General features: G+C 40.6%; 1 protein-coding gene across 1 annotated transcript; it reads right to left on the bottom strand.

Annotated features, from left to right (window-relative positions):
* Positions 1–15,568: 15,568 nt before the first annotated feature.
* Positions 15,569–17,048, bottom strand: LOC143855160 (transcription factor MYB32-like). Its single transcript, XM_077365378.1, has 3 exons — positions 16,776–17,048; positions 16,513–16,642; positions 15,569–16,240 (listed from the first exon to the last, which is right to left on the bottom strand). The coding sequence occupies exons 1-3, from the start codon at positions 16,909–16,911 to the stop codon at positions 15,676–15,678; spliced, it is 831 nt and encodes a 276-aa protein (XP_077221493.1). The 5' UTR covers positions 16,912–17,048; the 3' UTR covers positions 15,569–15,675.
* Positions 17,049–19,917: the final 2,869 nt, after the last annotated feature.

The raw sequence follows: 19,917 nt of genomic DNA, 5'->3' as shown, positions 1-19,917 counted from the left end.
GCCGGAAGTGGTCGTCCGGGACGATGAATCCCTCTGTCTGTAAGACAACTCGCTGAGCCTCAAGCAGCCAGTCTATGGTCCTCAAACTGCCGGCAGGATCATAGGGGATCCCCTGACTCTCGTGCCCTAGCGACTATCGGGCAATCCTATCAGGAACGTATATGGCTATTCCCATGTGGCAAACAAACGCCACCGTCCTCCGACTACTGCTCCTCGCATAGGCAAGTGCATCACCCATGATATCTGGGTGATCATCCAAGGGTCTCCATCGAACCTGCCAAGTCATGAGCTGTGCATCAAATGCATTGAATATATTTCAAATTGAAAAGTGCAGTACTGAAAATGAAAGCAAATTAAAGTACTCACAGTATCCAACTGAATCCGGTCTAACGGTCGACGAACCTGATCTGCCGAGTTTAGAGGACGTGACCCTGTCTCACCGACTGTCTAACGTCTCTGCGCTGGAAAGAAAACCCTCGTCGGCTCCCTCGGTACAGGAGCGAGAAGGCCGAAGCACTCGTAAGCCCATGCATGTTCAAAGTCATTATAAAACATTTCAGTTGCTTAAACAGTTCATAACATGAACTACGAATCATGAAGAAGCAGCTAGAATATTTTCGAACTTAAAGAGAGAAGGGATAAAAGCGTACCGCCCAAATGTACCAGAGACCGCACAGAGAGTGTGATCCGTCTCGCGACAAAGCATCCATCTCACGGATCAGATAAGCGTAAGCTGCTCCTCCCCAGTCGTATCCTGCGAGCCTGTCAACGTCGCGGATGATACTCAAAAACTCTCTCCGAACAGTATTCCCTGTGTTGCTAAACAAGGCGCGGCCCAGAAGGCCCATAACGAAGCTCCTCGCCAACTGGCGATAGTAATCATCTCCTGCTGCTGGTCTGGCTGGCCAATGATCTAATCGGCTCATCTGGAGCCTCGGCAAAGAAGCATGTGCAAGTCTACCATCCTGGTCCAGAGGGTCGTGCTCTGGCACTCCTAAAAGTACCCTAACATCTACCTCTGTAACATCAGTCAGTTGAATGGGGATCCCTCCCATTCGGAGTCCTGTCAGCGCAGAAAAGGCTGCAGGAGTCATCATGACTTCCCCAATCGGGAAGTGAAAAGTGTGGGTCGTCTCCCACCATCTCTTAACAAGGGCAAACACGAAGCCTGTACCCACCCCCTCAGAATCGGTATAGACTAATCTGTCTAAACCCGTCCCCGCTATATATGCCTGAGCTCGGGGGTGTAAGACCTCCCATCTAGTTCTGGTGTCTCTCATAGACCCCCTCGTAACCATATGAGGAAGAGCCTATATCAAAGGCAACGAGAAACGACTAAAGAACTATACTACTTAAAGAAGAGCAAGCGCCAAAAGCTAAAATATATATTCCTAAGTCTAGGAATTATAAAAAGCTAAGTTCAAGAGCGTACCTCTTCGACGTGAAACAACCGCTAGACGTGTCCAACCGTACCTCTCAGAAGCGTACCCTGGTACCATGAAACGCGATCCCGTTCCTCATCCCCTGAGGACTCCCGCCCTACGTCTCTCCTCCGAATATGAGGCCGGCGCACCATATCTGCTGCAAACTGAAGAAAACTCAGAAATCTCGCAAAGAACGCGAAGAACACTAAAAAACCCCAAAGAGAACTCAAGAACCTCAAACTCAACTCGTCAGAAAATGAGAAAAATGAAGGTTGTACAGGTACTTAAACCTGTACAGCCCTCCCATTTTCATCCCACCAATTCGTCTGAGACGAATTTGGGGGAATATTCCCCCGATTTCGGGAATATTCCTCCCAATTCGGTCGTTTTCACCGCTTTTCACCTGTTTTACTCACAATTCGTCGGCGAATTCCGCCAATCTTTCAGCTTTGGATTAAACCAGCTCTCTGGGCAGTGACCAGACCTTTCAAGTGTGTTTATTCGAAGTGTTCTCGGCAGAATCAAGTCTCCTGTACTACCGATTCAATCAAGGATTCATGCATCTTTCTTCGCAAAGTCCGCTTACGGCTTCCTCTAGGCATCAACCACCTCTCAAGCCTTTGCTTTAGGATTCTGGAACCCTTGATGACAAGCCAAAGCATCCTACATCATCCCCGGCGGAATCCTAAGCACCTTTTAAACAAGTCTCGTGCCGCCCCAAATTCAATCTGAGACGCATGAACATCCTGATTTCCCCCCACTTGAGCATGTCGATGTCTACCCGTTATTAGAAACTTTCTAAAGGCAATCTTATGCCACTCAAAGCCTCCTTTAACAAAGCAATCCTCCTCACCAGTAGAGTCAAAATTCTACGTCAGGACGTCTCTCACCCAGCGGACCAATCAATCGCCCAGCGAGGCTAGGGAAAGCCAAAAATCCTTTCCATAACGATTTGCCTGATAGTGGATTTATCCAAACATGGGTCAATCAAGATCAATCTCGATCTTTCGGCAGATGTTTACATCCCCTTCAGAATCGATTCTTCAATTCATCGACAATATGTCGATCTTTTCCTCCCAAATTATTCGGATCCCCTGCAAAGTTTGCAAAGTAAACATGGGTCATTCAAGATCAATCTCGATCTCTCAGCGGATGTTTATATCCCCTTTAGAATCAATACTTCAATCCATCGACAAGATGTTGACCTTTCCCTCCTGAATTATTCAGATCCCTTGCGGACTTGGAAACCAAATCCCAACCAAGTCCCCAGCAAAGATTGTACCTGCGTCCACAATAGAGTTTGTGACCAAACCAGACATTTAAAAATCAGCAAAAGCCTCATGAGGCATCATCCCCTGCAAGAGTCTTTTGAAATACTTTCAACCATTGTAAATCTGTTTCCACGTGGTATCTAATCCGAGTTTACCTGTTACGACGCGTTAGCTCTCCAGGGTAAGTCCGTCTGAACACGTTAGCCATTTCAAGCCAGTGTAAATCCGTTTCCACGCATCTGAGTCAACCCGTTATGACGTGTTAGCTCTTTAGGGTAAGTCCGTCTGAACATGGTGGCCCTTTCAAGCCAGAATAAACTCATGACTCAATTCTCCAGCAAAGTCGATGAAATCTGTCTGAACACGGTAGCCCTTTCAAGCCACTGTAAACCCGTTTCCACACGGTATCTAATCTAAGTTAACCCATTACGACGGGTTAGTTGTCCCTGGTAAGTCTGTCTGAACACGGTAACCCTTTCAAGCTAGTGTAAATCCGTTTCTACGCGGTATCTAATCTAAGCTAACCCGTTGTGACGCGTTAGCTCTCTAGGGTAAGTCCGTTTGAACACGGTAACCCTTTCAAGCCAGTGTAAATCTGTTTCTACACTGTATCTAATCTGAGCTAACCCATTATGACGTGTTAGCTCTCTAGGGTAAGTCCGTCTTAACACGGTAGCCCTTTCAAGCCACTGTAAACATGTTTCCACGCGGTATCTAATCTAAGTTAACCCGTTACGACGCGTTAGCTTTCCAGGGTAGTCCGTCTGAACACGGTAACCTTTTTAAAGCCAGTGTAAACCTGTTTCCACGCGGTATGTAGTCTAAGTTATCCCGTTACGATCGTTAGCTTTCCAGGGTAAGTCCGTCTGAACACGGTACCCCTTTCAAGCCAGTATAAACTCATTTTCACGTGGTGTCTAATCTAAGTTAACCCGTTACGACGTGTTAGCTTTCCAGGGTAGTCCGTCTGAACACGGTAACCCTTTCAAGCCAGTATAAATATGTTTCTACACGGTATCAAATCTAAATAAACCTGTTACGACGCGTTAGCTCTCTAGGGTAAGTCCGTCTGACCACGGTAACCCTTTCAAGACAGTGTAAATATGTTTCTACGCGGTATCTAATCTAAGCTAACCCGTTATGACACGTTAGCTCTCTAGGGTAAGTTCGTCTAAACACGTTAGCCCTTTCAAGCCAGTGTCAATCCGTTTCCATGCAGTATCTAATCCGAGTTAACCCGTTACGACGCGTCAGCTCTCCCGGGTAAGTCCGTCCAAACACGGTAACCCTTTCAAGCTAGAATAAACCCGTTTCCACACGGTATCTAATCTAAGTTAATCCGTTACGACGCGTTAGATTTCTAGGGTAAGTCTGTCTAAACATGGTAACCCTTTCAAGCCAATGGAAATCCGTTTCCACACGGTATCTAATTCGAGTTAACTCGTTACGACACGTTAGCTCTCCAGGGTAAGACCGTCTGAACATGGTAACTCTTTCAAGCTAATGTAAATTTGTTTCCATGTGGTATCTAATCCGAGTTAACTTGTTACAACGCGTTAGCTCTCCCGGGCTAACCCGTTATCACACGGTAGCCCTCCAACACAGTGTAAACTTGTTTCCGCACTGTATCCAATCTAAGCTAACCTGTTGCGACTTGTTAGCCCTACAGGGTAAGTCCATATGAACACGGTAGCCCTTTCAAACCAATATAAATCCGTTATCACACGGTATCCAAACCGAGCCAACCCGTAATAACACGATCGCTCTCTAGGAAATGTTTATTGTTTTTACACAATAACTTTCCAAACCAAAAGTGTTTCGGTCCTGCATTGATCCTGCAAATCAAATCAAAGCCCGAGTAAGACCATTTATATATGGTAACTTGTCAAAATCAGACACTGTTTAAACACAGTGTCGTATCAAAATCTTGCGTAAGATCCGTCGTATCAAGCGACTGATGTCGCTTTGGGATTTCTGTTATCAGTGTTCGCACTGGATGTCAAAATGACATCCCCAGAGGTCCCTCCCCAAATAGGTGTCCTTAACCTGACCCAGAGGTTCCTCCCCCAAGTCATATGTCCTAAATCTGACTTCCGATGACGCTCCCGGCTGTTAGTAACGACATCCATCCCAGGGCTCGTTCTAATGGTCGTATTTCTAAAAAAATTGTCAGCGAGAGGTTTCCACTCACTTGAAAGCAAGACTCCTCGATGAATGTTGTACACCAGAGGATCCGATGTGAATCTTGCAAGCTTATTATTAGTCTCCATTGAAATTTTTTTGTTGTCGCCTTACTTTGGCATTCAGGTGCCTTGCACCATCTACCAAAGAGGGGCATCTGTAGACACCCAATTTTGTCAAGAATGTATTAGTGATAGCTGACACGAGGAAGAACCTTATGACGAGTTCCAGAGCACCTGTCGTGTTTCTCTCAATCTCTCTTTAGGGTACCTAACGATGTTTTCAACCACCGAAAGCCTGTTTTAATACAGCAGCAACCCTTTTGAGCAAACCAAAGGCCTATTTACACAACACCCATCTTTTACGACATAAACTAGTAAGTCTGTTTGCACATGGCACTCCCAATCGGTAGACTAACCTAGGGTTTGAAACTCTCTTTTTATCACCCAAAGGACACCCTCTCTCTCGAAAGCGCCCGATGTCAGATTCATTGGAAAGCCTTGAACACAAGGAATCCAACGGACCTGACTGCGTACGAATCGGAGTCCAATCGGAAGAGATATGGATGACCGGATGCATTAGCAAGAGAGGAAACCACCACCACCCAGAACCCTGTTTAAACACAGCAAACGCTTTTGTCGTCAAACTAGAAGCCTACCCACTCAGTACTCGCCATTTACGGCATTCGTTGTTGAGCCCGTCTGCACATGGCATTCCCAATCGGTAGGTTAACTTTGGGTCTGAAACTCTCTTTTGGCAACCAAAGGGCACCCGGTTTTCCGAAAGCACCCGATTTCTGGTCCATTGGAAAGTCCTGAACACAAGGAATTCAACGGACCTGACCGCGTGCGAATCAAAGTTCAATAGGAAGAGATATGGACGACCGAAAGTACTAATAAAAGATAAAAATACTACAAAATAAAACGGAGAAGAGACGAACTATCGCGGCAACCGGGGATGACATCACCCAGATATTTATGGGTGATGTCATCACCTGGGTCGAGCCCAGATATCTTTTACCCCTCCCCTATTTGGAGGGGGTAAGGTCTTTTAACACTTATCTCTCCTCTCTCTCTCTCTCTCTCTCTCTCTCTCTCTCCCCTTAGGTATATACACCTTCTTTCGGTGTATTTCTCCATTTTTTCAAACCCCAAACCCCTACAGAAAATCAGACAGAAACCCTAGTTAGCTTGCTTTAAAAGGGAGAAAGTAGAGAAACACTAGGTAGCTACTTTTGGACGTCGGCACTCCGCCGAATTTCTGAAGGTTCAGAGCGTGTTTTTTTGTTTACACCGTTGTTCTGCCGAATTTTACAGAACTACGAGCTACTTTTCCATAGTAGCGCCCTTGTTCTGCTGAAATCTCGGTAAACTCGGAGGAAAATCGGATATACAGCACCGTTGTTCTGCCGAAAATCGATTTCTCCGCAGCCTCGAAGGCCCCCTTTTTAATATAAGCGTGGTAGCGCTACCAAATTTCAGAGAACCCAACGCCCTATTATCAATATAGCATCGTGGTTCTGCCGAAATTTCGGCAATCTCTGAAGTCTCATTCTTCCAACAAGCGCGGTTACGCTGCCCAACTCTTCAGTGGTAAGATCAGAAAACCTAAAAAATGTAATCTATTTACATTTCTGTCGTAAAGTAAGTTGCAAAATCAGGCTCTGCCGAAAGCAACTTACGATACAAACCTAAAAAATGTAATCCGTTTACTTTTCTGTCGTAAAGTAAGTTGCGAAATCAGGCTCTGCCGAAAGCAACTTACGATACAAACCTAAAAAAGGTAATCCATTTACTTTTCTGTTTGGTATTTACAAAACGGGTAGTGTGGGTTTCATCGCCTTGATGTCAAGCCCCTCTACCTAACTTTCACTAATTTTAGCATTTTACTGCTTTCTGTAGTTTTACATTTGCACAGTAAGATACGAGGTTGAGGTGTCAAAGAGACTTGTTCTGCTATGGCCGAGCGCTTGAGACATTATTCCCTCCGACTTGCTCTTTACTTTCTACAATTTACAGCTTTTTGCATAGTAGAGTACGAGGTGGTGACATCATAGGATCTCGGGAGCACAAATTGCCCCCTGAACTTATGATATAAACCCCTCTGCTTTACTTTTACTTTTTGTACAGTCATTTTCCGTTTGATTTAAGTTAACCTGGTCGTGAGTAGTTGCGAGTTCCTTTCGGGGACGTAAACAACTTACAACACCGATCAGGTTAATTATCGCTTATTTTTCGTTTTCTTTTGTAAATTCATTCTATTTACATTCAGAATTAAGCATAATCTAACAAGGGAAATAAGATCAAATCCTTTTATTTTAAATCCTTCCAAAATGCCAATCTAAGTTAAGAGACCGGATTAAGCCAGGCGAGAGGGGTGCTTAGGACCTTCCCCAATTGTAACCACAACCCTTACCTGGATATCTGTAAGGACCGTGCCTTAAGCAAACAGAGTAAGATATAAGGTCCTAGGCCCAGAGCAAAGGAACCCTTAATTACTATTCTTCCAATGAAATTCGAGTCGTTACTCATTTCCTTGGAAGAATAGACATGGGTCCTAGGCCCTAACCTAGGTGGCGACTCTGAGTTTCTCTAACTTGTGAAGTTAGGGCTACGGTCCCGAGTCCGCAAGTAGCGCATATCAAATAACACCCCCTACGTAAAACCCGATTGTGGTGATCCCCTGTCGTCCTGTGCAAACACGGGAAAAAACTGGCTCCCACAGTAAGGTATTGTTTCCCACTCTATGTATTTATTTAGATCACCATCGGACTATCTAGACCCTAGGATCCTGAGTTGATGGGCAAGATTCATCAAAAGTTTTTATACCATTCGATATTTAGTTCCACTGGGCATTGCAATCTCGCTTGGGGATTCAAACCCTTCTAACAACGAAGGCTCCTCAAGGCGGACCTACTAAGGGAGATGGAATCTCTACAATAGTAGGGCCACCAAGAGTGTGCCCAAGGAGACAACTCTTATGATTGGGGAAGCTTCTTTGAAATTCTTAGATGTAGGGTTGGTGAAGATTCTCCACCCAAGCACCTTGGCATAGGTGAAGTTCATCCTCCCTTCTCGGAAGGAGTAAAGGTTTTTATAGAACTCGCGGAACGAGACAAGATTTGTGCTTGATCGATGTGGGACTAAACTTTTGAACTTTTTAACGGAAAAGACGTCGGGGCGTACGGTTGGCCATATGGATGGCCGAGTAATGATGATTTTCCAATAGTGTTGAAAACGAGCGTGTGTGTTGGAGCTCAGGTTGTTGTTGGGCTCAGGGTCCGGGTCTGTTATGAGCTCGGGGCTCGGGTGTGTTGTTTGACCTTGGGGCTCAAGTGTGTGATGGACCTACGGCCCGAGAGCTTTGTCAAAAGTGTTTTAGTCCTTAAGAATGAGTGCGGATGACTCGTCGATTGGGTCCTCAGACTTTCGGTTTAGAAATATAGCTTCGGTCTAAAATTCATATTCCGTTTCGCAAGCCTATAAAAGGCCTTTCTCCTAATGACAAAGGGATTCATCGTCGGGTTTGCCGCCACAGGCTCCCATTAGCCAAGCGAAGGAAAATGGGGTGTCTACACCTAGATCCTCTAGGGAACCCCATTTGACTGACTGAGAGTTAGCTCACTCCGTTGATTACCATTTTACATATCCTGAGGGCTGACTTTGGACGGGATTGGGAGGAGGGTTGAGCGGACGTGCCTGGGTTATCTAGCCTAATTGTTATTTATTATTATTTCAGTGAGTAAAGGGATTATACACTTGTTGGTTTATAGGATGGGTGTGAGACAATTTCATTGTTCAGTTGATTACCTTTCGGTGTAGAATATTGGTACTATGGTTATTTGATCTTTCAATTGGGAATAAACATTAATTAAATATGGATATTACTCGATATTATAGCATTACACATATTTGGTGCTATCACGTGCCTGGACATATGCCCGGTTCGGGCCTTGACATAAAGAGCACCCCTCTTGTATGGAGTGGTAACTTCTATTCCTGTAGTCCTCTTGTATGGAGTGGTAACTTCTCCTATTCCTGTAGTTATTTTTCTGTCTACCTCAACTGACTTGTAGAGAGAGAGTGTGTCACCTCCCAAATGCCACCCTAGGCGTAGGACATGACAACACCGTATACCTGCAAAGCAAGCTCTATAAGTATACAAGGCTAACAGAATAATATCATATCCAAGCATAAAATAAGCTAAACTTAAAGAAATTTAGCAACATCTTTTACAGGGTTCACATGATAGTCACTGTTTAACTGATCAAATGAAACTAAAAGACCTCCAAAGTTAGGCCTCGACTTCCTCGTTCCCCTCACGAGGATTAAAGTCTGAAAATGTTATAAACTACAGTCAGCTGAAAAGCTCAGTACATAATAAAGCACTACCCTAAGTATAGGTCTAAGCATGCCCAGGTTCAATAAGGGTCAAACAGAAAGGTCAGAACTGAATACTGAAGTCTCAAATAGAAAGAATGGGTATAACGATAATCAAAAGAGCATGTCAAAACAGAATACTGAATGGAGGTGCAATCGAAACTAAATAGTATCAAACAAAAATAGCATATCAAAACAGAATACTGAATGGGGGTGCAATCGAAACTAAATAGTATCAAACACTGATCAAAGATAGTATCAAAACAGAAGTCAGAGCCAAAATCAAAATGTAAATCAAAGCCAAAAAGGGTGTCCAGAATATCAGAACAATAGTCAATACCAAAGGGTGTTCAGAATACAAAGTCCAGAATGCAAACTCCCCTTCGAAGATCTCCGGCCTGGTCCAGAAGGCACGTTATTGCTTACACCGACTGCCGACGGTGTTGGAACTAGTTCCTCCAAATTTTAGATACTTGTCGACAAGGCCAATTGTTTTACCCCCATATGGCAGGGTTCGGAAGTCATCGCGTACTACCCCCACGACTGGGTCCAGAGTTGCAAATTGATTTAGCCCCATATGGCAGGGTCCAAAAATAACCCAAGCCTCCACCAAAGTGTCCAGAATGCACGTTATTGCTTACACCGACTGCTGACGGTGTTAGAACTAGTTCCTCCAAATTTTAGATACCTGTCGACAAGGCCAATTGTTTTACCCCCATATGGCAGGGTTCAGAAGTCATCGCGTACTACCCCCACGACTGGGTCCAGAGTTGCAAATTGATTTAGCCCCGTATGGCAGGGTCCAAAAATAACCCAAGCCTCCACCAAAGTGTCCAGAACTGATAGTGCCAAAATTCACAATAGATAGTGCCCAAAAGTCCAGATAAGGAAACAGAAGTCCAAACAGAAGGTATCAAAGAGTCCGTATTAATTAGTATCAAAGAGTCGATAAGGATGAGAGACATAGCTCAGATAAAGGGTTCCATAGGGATTTCAAAAGTTCACTTTATAGGTAAAATCGAGAATATCGTGGCAAGGGCAAAAATCAAAATAATCCATATCAGTACAAAGCCAAAGAGTCCATATCAAAGCAATATCATAACGAAACTAAAATCAAATGGTCCATAGCATAATAAGAATTGCATGCTACACCCAAGCGATAACTGAAATCGTATATGTAGAAATCGAAGGTACACAAACAATAATATATGTAATTAAAGAGAATGGATTAGTAGTACGTTATCACGTATCTCAAGACCGAATGTCTTTCCTCAAATGCACCTTAAGGGTCAGTAACCAAAAAACCAATGACTCCGACGCTCACTACAGATGCCGACGATCGGATCGCTCTCCTATTCTGCTCTTCTTTCCTCTTCTCCCATTCAGGCTTGAAAACCAATGAGGGAATGTCCTAGGTCCAAAATTTGCCATAGGAGAAATCGATTCGTGCTGACTTTGAACTTGTTCATCTGAAGCTCCCTCCGTGAGCAGACATCACCTTCATGCCTTTCTTAGCGAAGCTCGATCAAAGAAGTCAGAAGCTTCTCCCTTTCATTTCATAAATCAGAGCATATAGAAGAGACCTCCCTTTTGATTAAAAGTGGAGAAACGCATGGCTAGAGCCCAAAAAGGACCAACTCCACGGCCTTCTCCCTTCACATGCATAATCAAAACTTGAAGAGATGAAATTCTATGAGAAACCGTCCATGAGATTGACTGATCCGATGGAGGTTTCAAGTAAACTAGAGATTAGGGATTTTATCTAATCCAACAAGACTTGTATTTTATTTTTAAGGTCTTCTAATTGATGGCACCTCGAGGTTCTTTTATTCCTTCACTTTGTTCATGGTACACGAATAGAAAAGGAGTGAGTTCATCTATCCTCTTTGCTCAACAAGCAATTAACTCAAAGATAAGAACTTTGACCCTTCAAATCAGCAATATACAACTCCAATAATAAAAGAAACCTTTCCTGTATGGACTCTACTGCACATCTAGACTAGGTGGGACTCTTGCCTTGCTCGACCCTCTTTCACCGGATACATCTTCCTCAAAGCATACAACCGGGAACCCTTTTCTACCTTTTTAGATATATAAATATAGAAGATGATTTATAGCTTCCAATTAAAGTACAATTGGAAATGCAATAAGTCTGGAACGTCCCTGCACTTGGAATGTGAGGCCCCATCTATTAGACCTCTTACAGTGGCCGAGCTCTTCCTTTTTATTTCACTAGTTGCCGTTTCGAACGGAGATCTTTCTTCCTTCTCCAACCTCCCAACCTAGAGAGAGAATCCTAGAAAAGTAACTTACCTGAGTATGGTAAATCCTCTTTATCGGATAGAAGTATAGAACCCAAAGGGCTCTGTGCAGTTAATCTTTCTATCTTACCCTTTCCTAATTGGATACCATTACCATTGGCTTAAATTAAAAAGGAATTTGGTTTGTCATGCCCAAACGACTTCCATAGTCTCTTTCTAATATATATATATAGTAAATGGGTTAAAAGAAACTTGCACAATATTTGTAATCCGATCCACCCATTCAATTCATTAGTTTCTTAAAACTTCCTAGATTATCTATTTCTAAAAAGGGAAATGCTAGCGTCCATCACAGAGCGTCCAGCGTCCATCGCAGATGGTCTGTTGCATGTCAGACAAGCCACACAGGCTCACTTTACAGCAGCTTTTGTCTTCACTAATGAGGTGGCTCATCTGACCTACAACAGACCTTCTGCGATGGATGCTCTAAGATGGACCCTAGCAAATCCCTTCTAAAAATGGGCTATCCCAAGGAAACTTCCTTCTCCTTTCTCATTGGTTAACATTCAATGACAATGATTATAAATTTGGCTAAATGATCATTAAAACCATTTTGATATTGGCACTCCTTACATGCTAAAAAAAGAAAATTTATATATACCCAGTTTTGGCAAAAACACCCATTTAGAAAATTGGGTTTTGTTACGGTGGAGCCGTGTATTAGAGAGAGAGAGAGAGAGAGTATTAAAAATTTTAAATTTCAATTTCATTTTCAGTTTTCTTCGAACAATTTGCCCTACGGCGTAATTGTCAAATTCAATTTTTTCACTTAATTTGACAACATCAATTTTCTTGACTTAATTTGCCAACTTCAATTTTATTGACTTAATTTGCCAACTTCATTTTACTGTAGGGCCCGTTTGGATACCTCATATATTGTATTTGGATTTGGAATTGAATTTTGAATACAAAATGAATAGATCCGGCAACTCATGTTGAAAGAGGGAGGGGGGTACTTCCTAGTGGAGGGGAGAGGTTGAGGAGCAGAGAGGGTGAAGGAAACTGCTAAGATCTGTGGATTTCCAATTTCTTATCTGCACAGCATATTTGGAAATCTGTTTTTTTTCACTGTCAGTTGCTGAATTGGAAATCCAAGAATTTGATCCGGATCCAAATTACAATGCAAAAAGGGCTGCAAAATGTGAGAAATCCAAGTAAAAATCTTCTCTACATCCAAACGGGCCCTTACTTAATTTGCCTAATCCAATTTTCTTGACACAATTTCCCTTACATATTACAATTCAGGTTCCATTTTTTGACTCAATTAACCTTGAACATTTCATATTTTTAGTCCTTAAATATTTAGGTCTTTTGGGTGTGAAACACGATTCTTGAAATATTATATTTTTTGATGATTGGGATTATTTTCGCTAGAGACAACCAATTCAATGAGATATATCTAGTTTGGGACTCTTTTAATGGATGCCAAGTTTCTCAGTAGGTAGTATAAATATTCCATGTCAGTAGAAAGCGCACCCATTGACCTTTTTACTTCACACCAGAAAAAACATTACAAGAAAAAACATTTCCGAACCCATGTAACCATTTTTCAGATGATTAATAGCTAGAAATACCAATAACTTAATCAGCAGCAATGCAAACAACGTGAGAATAAGTCAATGGAATGCATCTTTCAACAACATATACAAAAGCTAACCAAACAACACAACAAAACCAACAACCAATGACCCTTCCATCGAATCAATTCTATGATCAGGAAGTTTTGGAGCCTTCGACTCCTTCCCAATGAGGATTCCCTATAATTTGCATTGAGTGGGACTTCTAACCTTATTAAAATTTCGAATGGGGACCAGATTACAAATTATTCGTTTGTAAATCAGTTTACTCCAAAACCCAGTCAGAATCACTGTTTAGAGTAATGCAAGTGGAGAAGAGTGGACTTGTGTCCCTACACCCTAATGTGATCCTATCGGTTGATATGATTCGGTGAATCTTTTCAAAAAAATATTAAAATATTCATTTGCAATCAAGAAAAAAAATCTCCTACAAGAATCTTACTGAGTACTCACTTATGCCCCACCTGTTTGGATTGCTAGAAATAAAATATTTTTGACAGAAAATTTTCTTAGGAATTTTTTCTACAATTTAAAGGGAAATGATATGATTATGCTTAATTTAGAGGGATATGATCATAAATTGAAGCCCCCTTTAGGTAAAAAATGAATAAGATTGGTTTAAGTCATTATTTGTGTGTAAAAATTAAGAAATTTATTTTATTTTTTCTTTCCAACATTTTTCTGAAAAACGTTGCATTCCAAATAGAAAAACTCCGGCATATCAACTCAAAAGTTCTCAAAAAACCCAAAAAATCCTAAAGGCCAATTTTTATTGAATCATTCAAAGTAGTCATTTACAATGCTTTGATAACATTTATTTGTTAGAAAAAGAAACCCTAAAAGCTAACTTCAGATCTATGGAATTAATCTTAATCATCCATCTTAAGTCAACTCAACTCAACAAAGCCTTTGTCCCAAACTAGTTGGGGTCGGCTAAATGAATCTTTTAGAAAAATTCATGAAGAATGTGGAAGGAATCTTTCCGGCTCTAATCCTAGCTCTAGTTGGGTTCTTCTATGTGGATCATTTTCTTCCATTCTATCCTATCCAAGGTCATGTTCTCTGTTATGTTCCTAGCTATCAAGTCTTTCCTCATTGTTTCTACCCAAGTTGTTTTCGGTCTGCCCCTACCTCTTTTTACTCTATCAATTTGGCATGAGTTGCCTCTTCTCACTGGGGCAGAGGCAACTAGAGCTAGAATCATCCATCTTAAGTAACATAAATAAATTTATAAACTTGAAAAAAATAACACTTAAATAAAAATCCTATCGTAAACATGTACCCATCCTTAACTTCCTCAAATCACGTCCAAATCACGTGACTCGTTAGATAGGTAATTGAAAAAATTTTCTAAAGATACCAAAATCATTGCTAAATAAACAAGATTTGATTCCTAAGAAATAGGTTACAAATAAGATGACCAAAATAAAAACTTAATGAACAAATGACGACGCTTCCATGCTTTGTAGTCAATGACAAACTGCCAGTTCTTGGTGGTTTTTGCCTGCATAAAAAAGCCCAACTCAAATCCCAAAAGCTCAACCCACGTTGCACCCTGAAGTTGTGTACATATGAGACCTTAACCATTCTCATTGTATGCTAGAGCTTGGATCTAATGAATGGTTTGCTGGTTCTTTAGGGTGGTCCTTCATTTTTCGCCCATGTGGCTAGGCTTTAGCCCCTCCTATTTGTTGTTTCCGCATTTTCTTTCTATACATATTTTTAGGTCCGCCCGGAGATTCTTTTCAGTTTTAAAAATTGAATGGTTCACTGAAAATTAATTGGTTTCAACCCCTGCTAAACTTGAATTCAAGGTAAAAAGCTAAACCCAAATTCCAAAAAAAACCAATCCAAGTTGCACCCTTATTCTGTGTACATATAAGAAGAAATTAAACCATTCTCATTTTGTAGACTTGATCTTGGATCTAATGAATCGACGATTCTAACCATCAGATCAACGAGATGCATGTCACACCCATTTGCCACATGTACGTGTTAGATTGAAGGATACAAATTTTTAGTGATCTCTCACGGGTGGGTATCGAGAACTGTCACAATTACCAATAGTTTAATAACATTATTTTATTAAGACTAAGATTACATCGTAAACAGGTCATTTTTAACACAAACTTTCCACTGTCCCAATAACCAATAGTTTAATAACATTATCTTATTAAGACTAAGATTACATTAGCAACAGGTCGTTTTTAACATAAACTAATTTCCACGGAATCCAAAGCTGAAATAAAAATAAAGAAATGAAAATCAGTGTATGTTTGTCTTTGATTCTTGAATATGCCCACCCTAGTCCCCTATTCGCAATGACATATATTTCTGAACGTTGCAGTGAATCCGTACTTAAGCATACATCACACCATGTAAAAATAAAAATAAAGTAAATTTGCAGAAGAAAGAAAATCTTTTGTACCATGTCTTGTCAAGTTGTCATCAAGATAAGATCAAACAACAAAAACTGGTCTGAATCTCCCCCACCTTACCTTTGAAATCTAATGATTTTACAGTCAATAGTACAAGACCTTCCCTTGGGATTTGTTAACCCTAGTTGCACTTTGATCAATAAGGAAGAGATTGCATGAATTAGTACTAATCGGTTGTTTAATCTCCTCAAGATCATACTGTAATGAAGCTTCTTCCCACATACCAATTCCCTTCTGAAGCCCATTACCAAGCAAGAGCTTGTGGTTTTCTTCAAACCCATTATAGAAATTAGTGTCAAAAACCATATTCTCACCATTTTCATAGCCATTTATCTCTCCTCCAAACTTGATGACACTATTGTTTCTTTGATTGTGCATTGGGCTTGAAAAGCTCACATTCCCTTGAATGAGAGAACAGGTATTGGAGAGATCTTGTGAGATTGGAAAACCTGTTAGGCCAATGAGAGGTTTGGAGGTGGTGTAACAGTTGGTTGGTGGTGATGATTTTTCAAGACTAAATGGGAGAGGTTGTTGTGGTTTTTGTTGAGAAGGGAGAATCCCAAGCAGTTTCTTCTTCAGCTTTGTGTTCCAGTAGTTCTTGATATCATTGTCAGTCCTGCCTGGTAATTGGGAAGCCATAATAGACCACCTGGAATAAGTTCATGGAATAAGTTCCATAAGAGGCAATATATGCTCTTCTCTAAAACTGGCATTCATGCACAATGAATATCTAAATTTAGCAGATTTTATATACCCAAAACAGGTATATATTTTCAATCATCATTTGTTCAAATTTCCATTAACATTTTTCACAGAAAAAGGGGGAAAATCAGAATATAAAGGAAACCCAGATGAGTTTATATCTTCTAAGTAAAAGATGTAAAGTATAAATAGCAAAATTTGTAGAACCCATTGAGTCACCTGCTTCCAATAGTAGCAAAGAGAGTGCAAATCACCCTATCTTCATCATCAGTGAATTCTCCATGCTTTATGTTGGGCCTCAGATAGTTGAGCCATCTCAATCTGCAACTCTTTCCACATCTCTTAAGGCCTATTCAAAGTAATCCAATCAAGATCACACACAACACAACAACAACCAAAAAAAGACAAAACAAAGAAGTAAATGATAAAGAAAGCTTAATATTTTTCATGAATCGGTTTTGTTTCTCATGATGTAATATTACCAGCTCTTTGTGGAAGAGCTATCCAATTCCCACCAGTTCCAAACTTCTCTATGAACTCTTTGAGTTTGGTATCTTCTTCTGGGGACCACGGTCCTTTCTTCACATTTGCCTTGTCACAACAAGGAGCCCTTCCCATATCTGTTATGTTTCTGATTTTGCTTTTCCTTGATGAGAGATGAAACTAGGCCTTCAGGAAAGGGATCTTTCTAGATGGCTTTGGTGGTTTGGAAGCGATAGATATATTTGTGTTTATATTGGTTTATTTTCAAGTCAATGGGCAGCCCTAACTAATTTTTCAATCAGTTGTAACCTCCTTTCTCAGATATAAAACCTTCCATTTTAAATGATAAAACGAAACCCTTATCTACCTTGGTTTCTTCTGTCTTCGCTTTTCTCCTCTCCATACAAATAAGAAAAAAAAAGTCTAAGCTAGCTACAACAAGTGAAACCAATGTCCACGGCCCTATCAAACGTGACATTTTCAAAACTATTTATAGACTAAGAGTAACACACAAGCTTTACTAATTGGTTGCCACCTCTCTTACCAAAATACCCTCATAAAAATTTAAAATGAAGCTTGTATGTTAGTCACAAGCTTCATATTAATATCTAAAGATTTGCTAGGTAACTTGGCGGAAAGCCATTCCGTAACTGGCTTTTGTGTCAGAGAACAGCCACATAAGTTCACTTTTTAGCTGATTTTGTCCGATTACTTTAATTCACCAGGTGGCAGTCTCTCCCGCAGAAGTCAAGAGTGAAATGACATTCTGCAAAATTGCCTAGAAAATCCCCTATAGCAAATGTATCTAGATAAATACTTGTATGATTCGGGATAATATATCATATCACCTGCATGTTACACGTTGGAAGGGTTTTGACTCCCGGACGAAATTACTACGCGAAGCGGAACTTAGAAATCGCATAGAACAAAAAATTTCTCACTGATTTCGCCCGTTAACCCAGGATCCTATGGTCTAGATGATCTAATGGTGATTCAAATCAAAATATATGACATTAAAATACCTTTGTGATTGACTGTAATATCGCCTTTGCTTAATCTACTTCTCGAATTGCCACGAACGATCTAATCGTCACGGAGCCGCAAGTTGAACCGCGAAGGGAAGTTGACGAATTTTTCTTCAAACATATGTACTGATTTATCAACACTCTTGGATGGAAATTTTATTTTTCTTGACAGAGCTTTTGGTTTTGTAAAGATATTGAACTAGAAAGCAAAGAACTAGAAGAGAAAAATTTTAGAAGTTCTTCCAAAGAAGGGAGGACGTTTTCCCAACCAAATATCTGTAGAAAACGTTCTCATATGTGTTTATATAGTTTTTGCTTTCCTCCTTCAAAGCTTTCAATTAATTCTTCTTAAAACTAGCTAATTCAGAAAACTAGCTTTTTATCTTTTTCACTAAATAGAAATAAGATTTAATTGGAAATCATTAATACTAATTTGGACATATTTCCCACAAGTGAAAAAAAATTCCACTCTAAAAAATGTTCCCAATTTTCTCAAATCAAACTCCAAAAAAATCTTCTAAAATTTTTCCTACATTCTCTTTTTTTCCACTTTCCCACTACAAAGCTGCTAGCCAATTTTCGACTTTATTTTTACACTATTACATGGCCAAATTTGAAAAAATCATATGATACAAAGTTGTAGATCTTTCAAAGTTGTTCGAATCGAGTACTTACAAACTCAATTTGGCCAACAGATCAGAAAGTTATAACTGTTTTAGTAAAACTAGTCTATAAGCTTGTTATTTACTTTTTTCTAATTAAATAAACTTATTTCCACCCATCCAATAGGATAAAAGCTCCATCCATAATATTCTATAATTCTCAAAATACCTCTAAGTTAATAATTAACTCTTTGGGTATTCCAAATGTGTCATACGGTGTGTATACACCGAAGGAACTATGTAAATATTTCCCTCGCATCAAATGCAACGAATCTACTACGTCCGTATAATCTAGTAAATGTGGGACCTTTATCTAGAGGATATAAATGGGTCATTCGAGTTATGAGTGGGATCGTTGCAGGGATCCAACAGTCGATCTTGCATAACCCAATAATGGGCCCAACTGCGATTTTGCTCGGTAGTGAATAACAACAATCGCATTGGATCAGTGGCCTCCATCGAGACGTAACCCTGATGATGACCATCAATTCATCATACCCCTAATCACATCTAATATGTGCAAGTCCCTTCCCCATTTCACATCCTCCGAGTTTAGTCCTATGGGGGGTGACAACTACTACCCCCTGGGCCCACTCACAGTCTACCTTCCATTCAAGCAGTTAGGGCTCGCAAATGCATTCAAAAAATCATTTAAAAAATAATCAAATATATTAGTAAAATCTTTGATAAACCATCTATCAAATCCGATTGGCCAAGCTATTTTATAAGCATAGTGCTCTTACCGAAACTGTAGATGATATCCCCATAGTTGGGGCGGAGAATTCCATGTCGGGTATCACTATTAGCCTCGTGGGTTTATCCAAGACTCTAGTACTGTCACTTGGTAATCTCTAGAAGGACCACGGTTAGATAGGCAAAGAATCAAGGCTGAATCCACAGACCAATATGGCCCCTCAGGTCTAAGGACATGTAAATGGTCATATCTGATAGAATAGCCCTACTAACTCCTGTCCATAGGATATTCTAGTGTGATCATGTTCAGTGCGCAATCCCTATTGTCGAACCCACTCTTCTTATTGGGGCTACTACTCAAGTGCCTGAGATAAGCCACTTCATGATACGTGCATGTAGACAAGACTGGTGTTGGTTGTGTACAAGAGGAGATGTCCAATATCGACCCCAACTAGGAACATTTAAGGACTACAAAGAACCGTGAAACCATATCTGCCTGCTCCTTAAAATCCATGAATCCTTGAGCATGGTCTTCCTACTTTGCTACCTAAGGATGAATGTGTGACGAATAATAAGCACATCACACATATTCAATCATTAATTACCCATTAGATGTCATGAAATATTTCCTTTATAAAATTTAATGTGACAATACAAAATGTACTGGCTTTTAGGGCACTAACTCTAACAATCTCCTACTTAGCCTCAAAGCCAGTCATGCATATATTGCAGACCCATTCCCTCAGGTTCTTGTCAAAACT

This window comes from Tasmannia lanceolata, unplaced genomic scaffold (assembly GCF_043159265.1).
Source record: "Tasmannia lanceolata isolate RefF3 unplaced genomic scaffold, GAP_Taslan_0.1 ptg000020l, whole genome shotgun sequence".
Classification (NCBI taxonomy): domain Eukaryota; kingdom Viridiplantae; phylum Streptophyta; class Magnoliopsida; order Canellales; family Winteraceae; genus Tasmannia; species Tasmannia lanceolata.
This window is presented reverse-complemented; position numbering and strand designations above follow the sequence as displayed.

Coding starts and splice junctions, on each gene's coding strand:
- LOC143855160 (XM_077365378.1), bottom strand. CDS start 16,911: ATGGGAAGGGCTCCTTGTTGTGACAAGGCAAATGTGAAGAAAGGACCG. Junction 16,643..16,775: donor AGCTCTTCCACAAAGAGCTG/GTAATATTACAT, acceptor TACTTTGAATAG/GCCTTAAGAGATGTGGAAAG. Junction 16,241..16,512: donor TTTGCTACTATTGGAAGCAG/GTGACTCAATGG, acceptor AACTTATTCCAG/GTGGTCTATTATGGCTTCCC.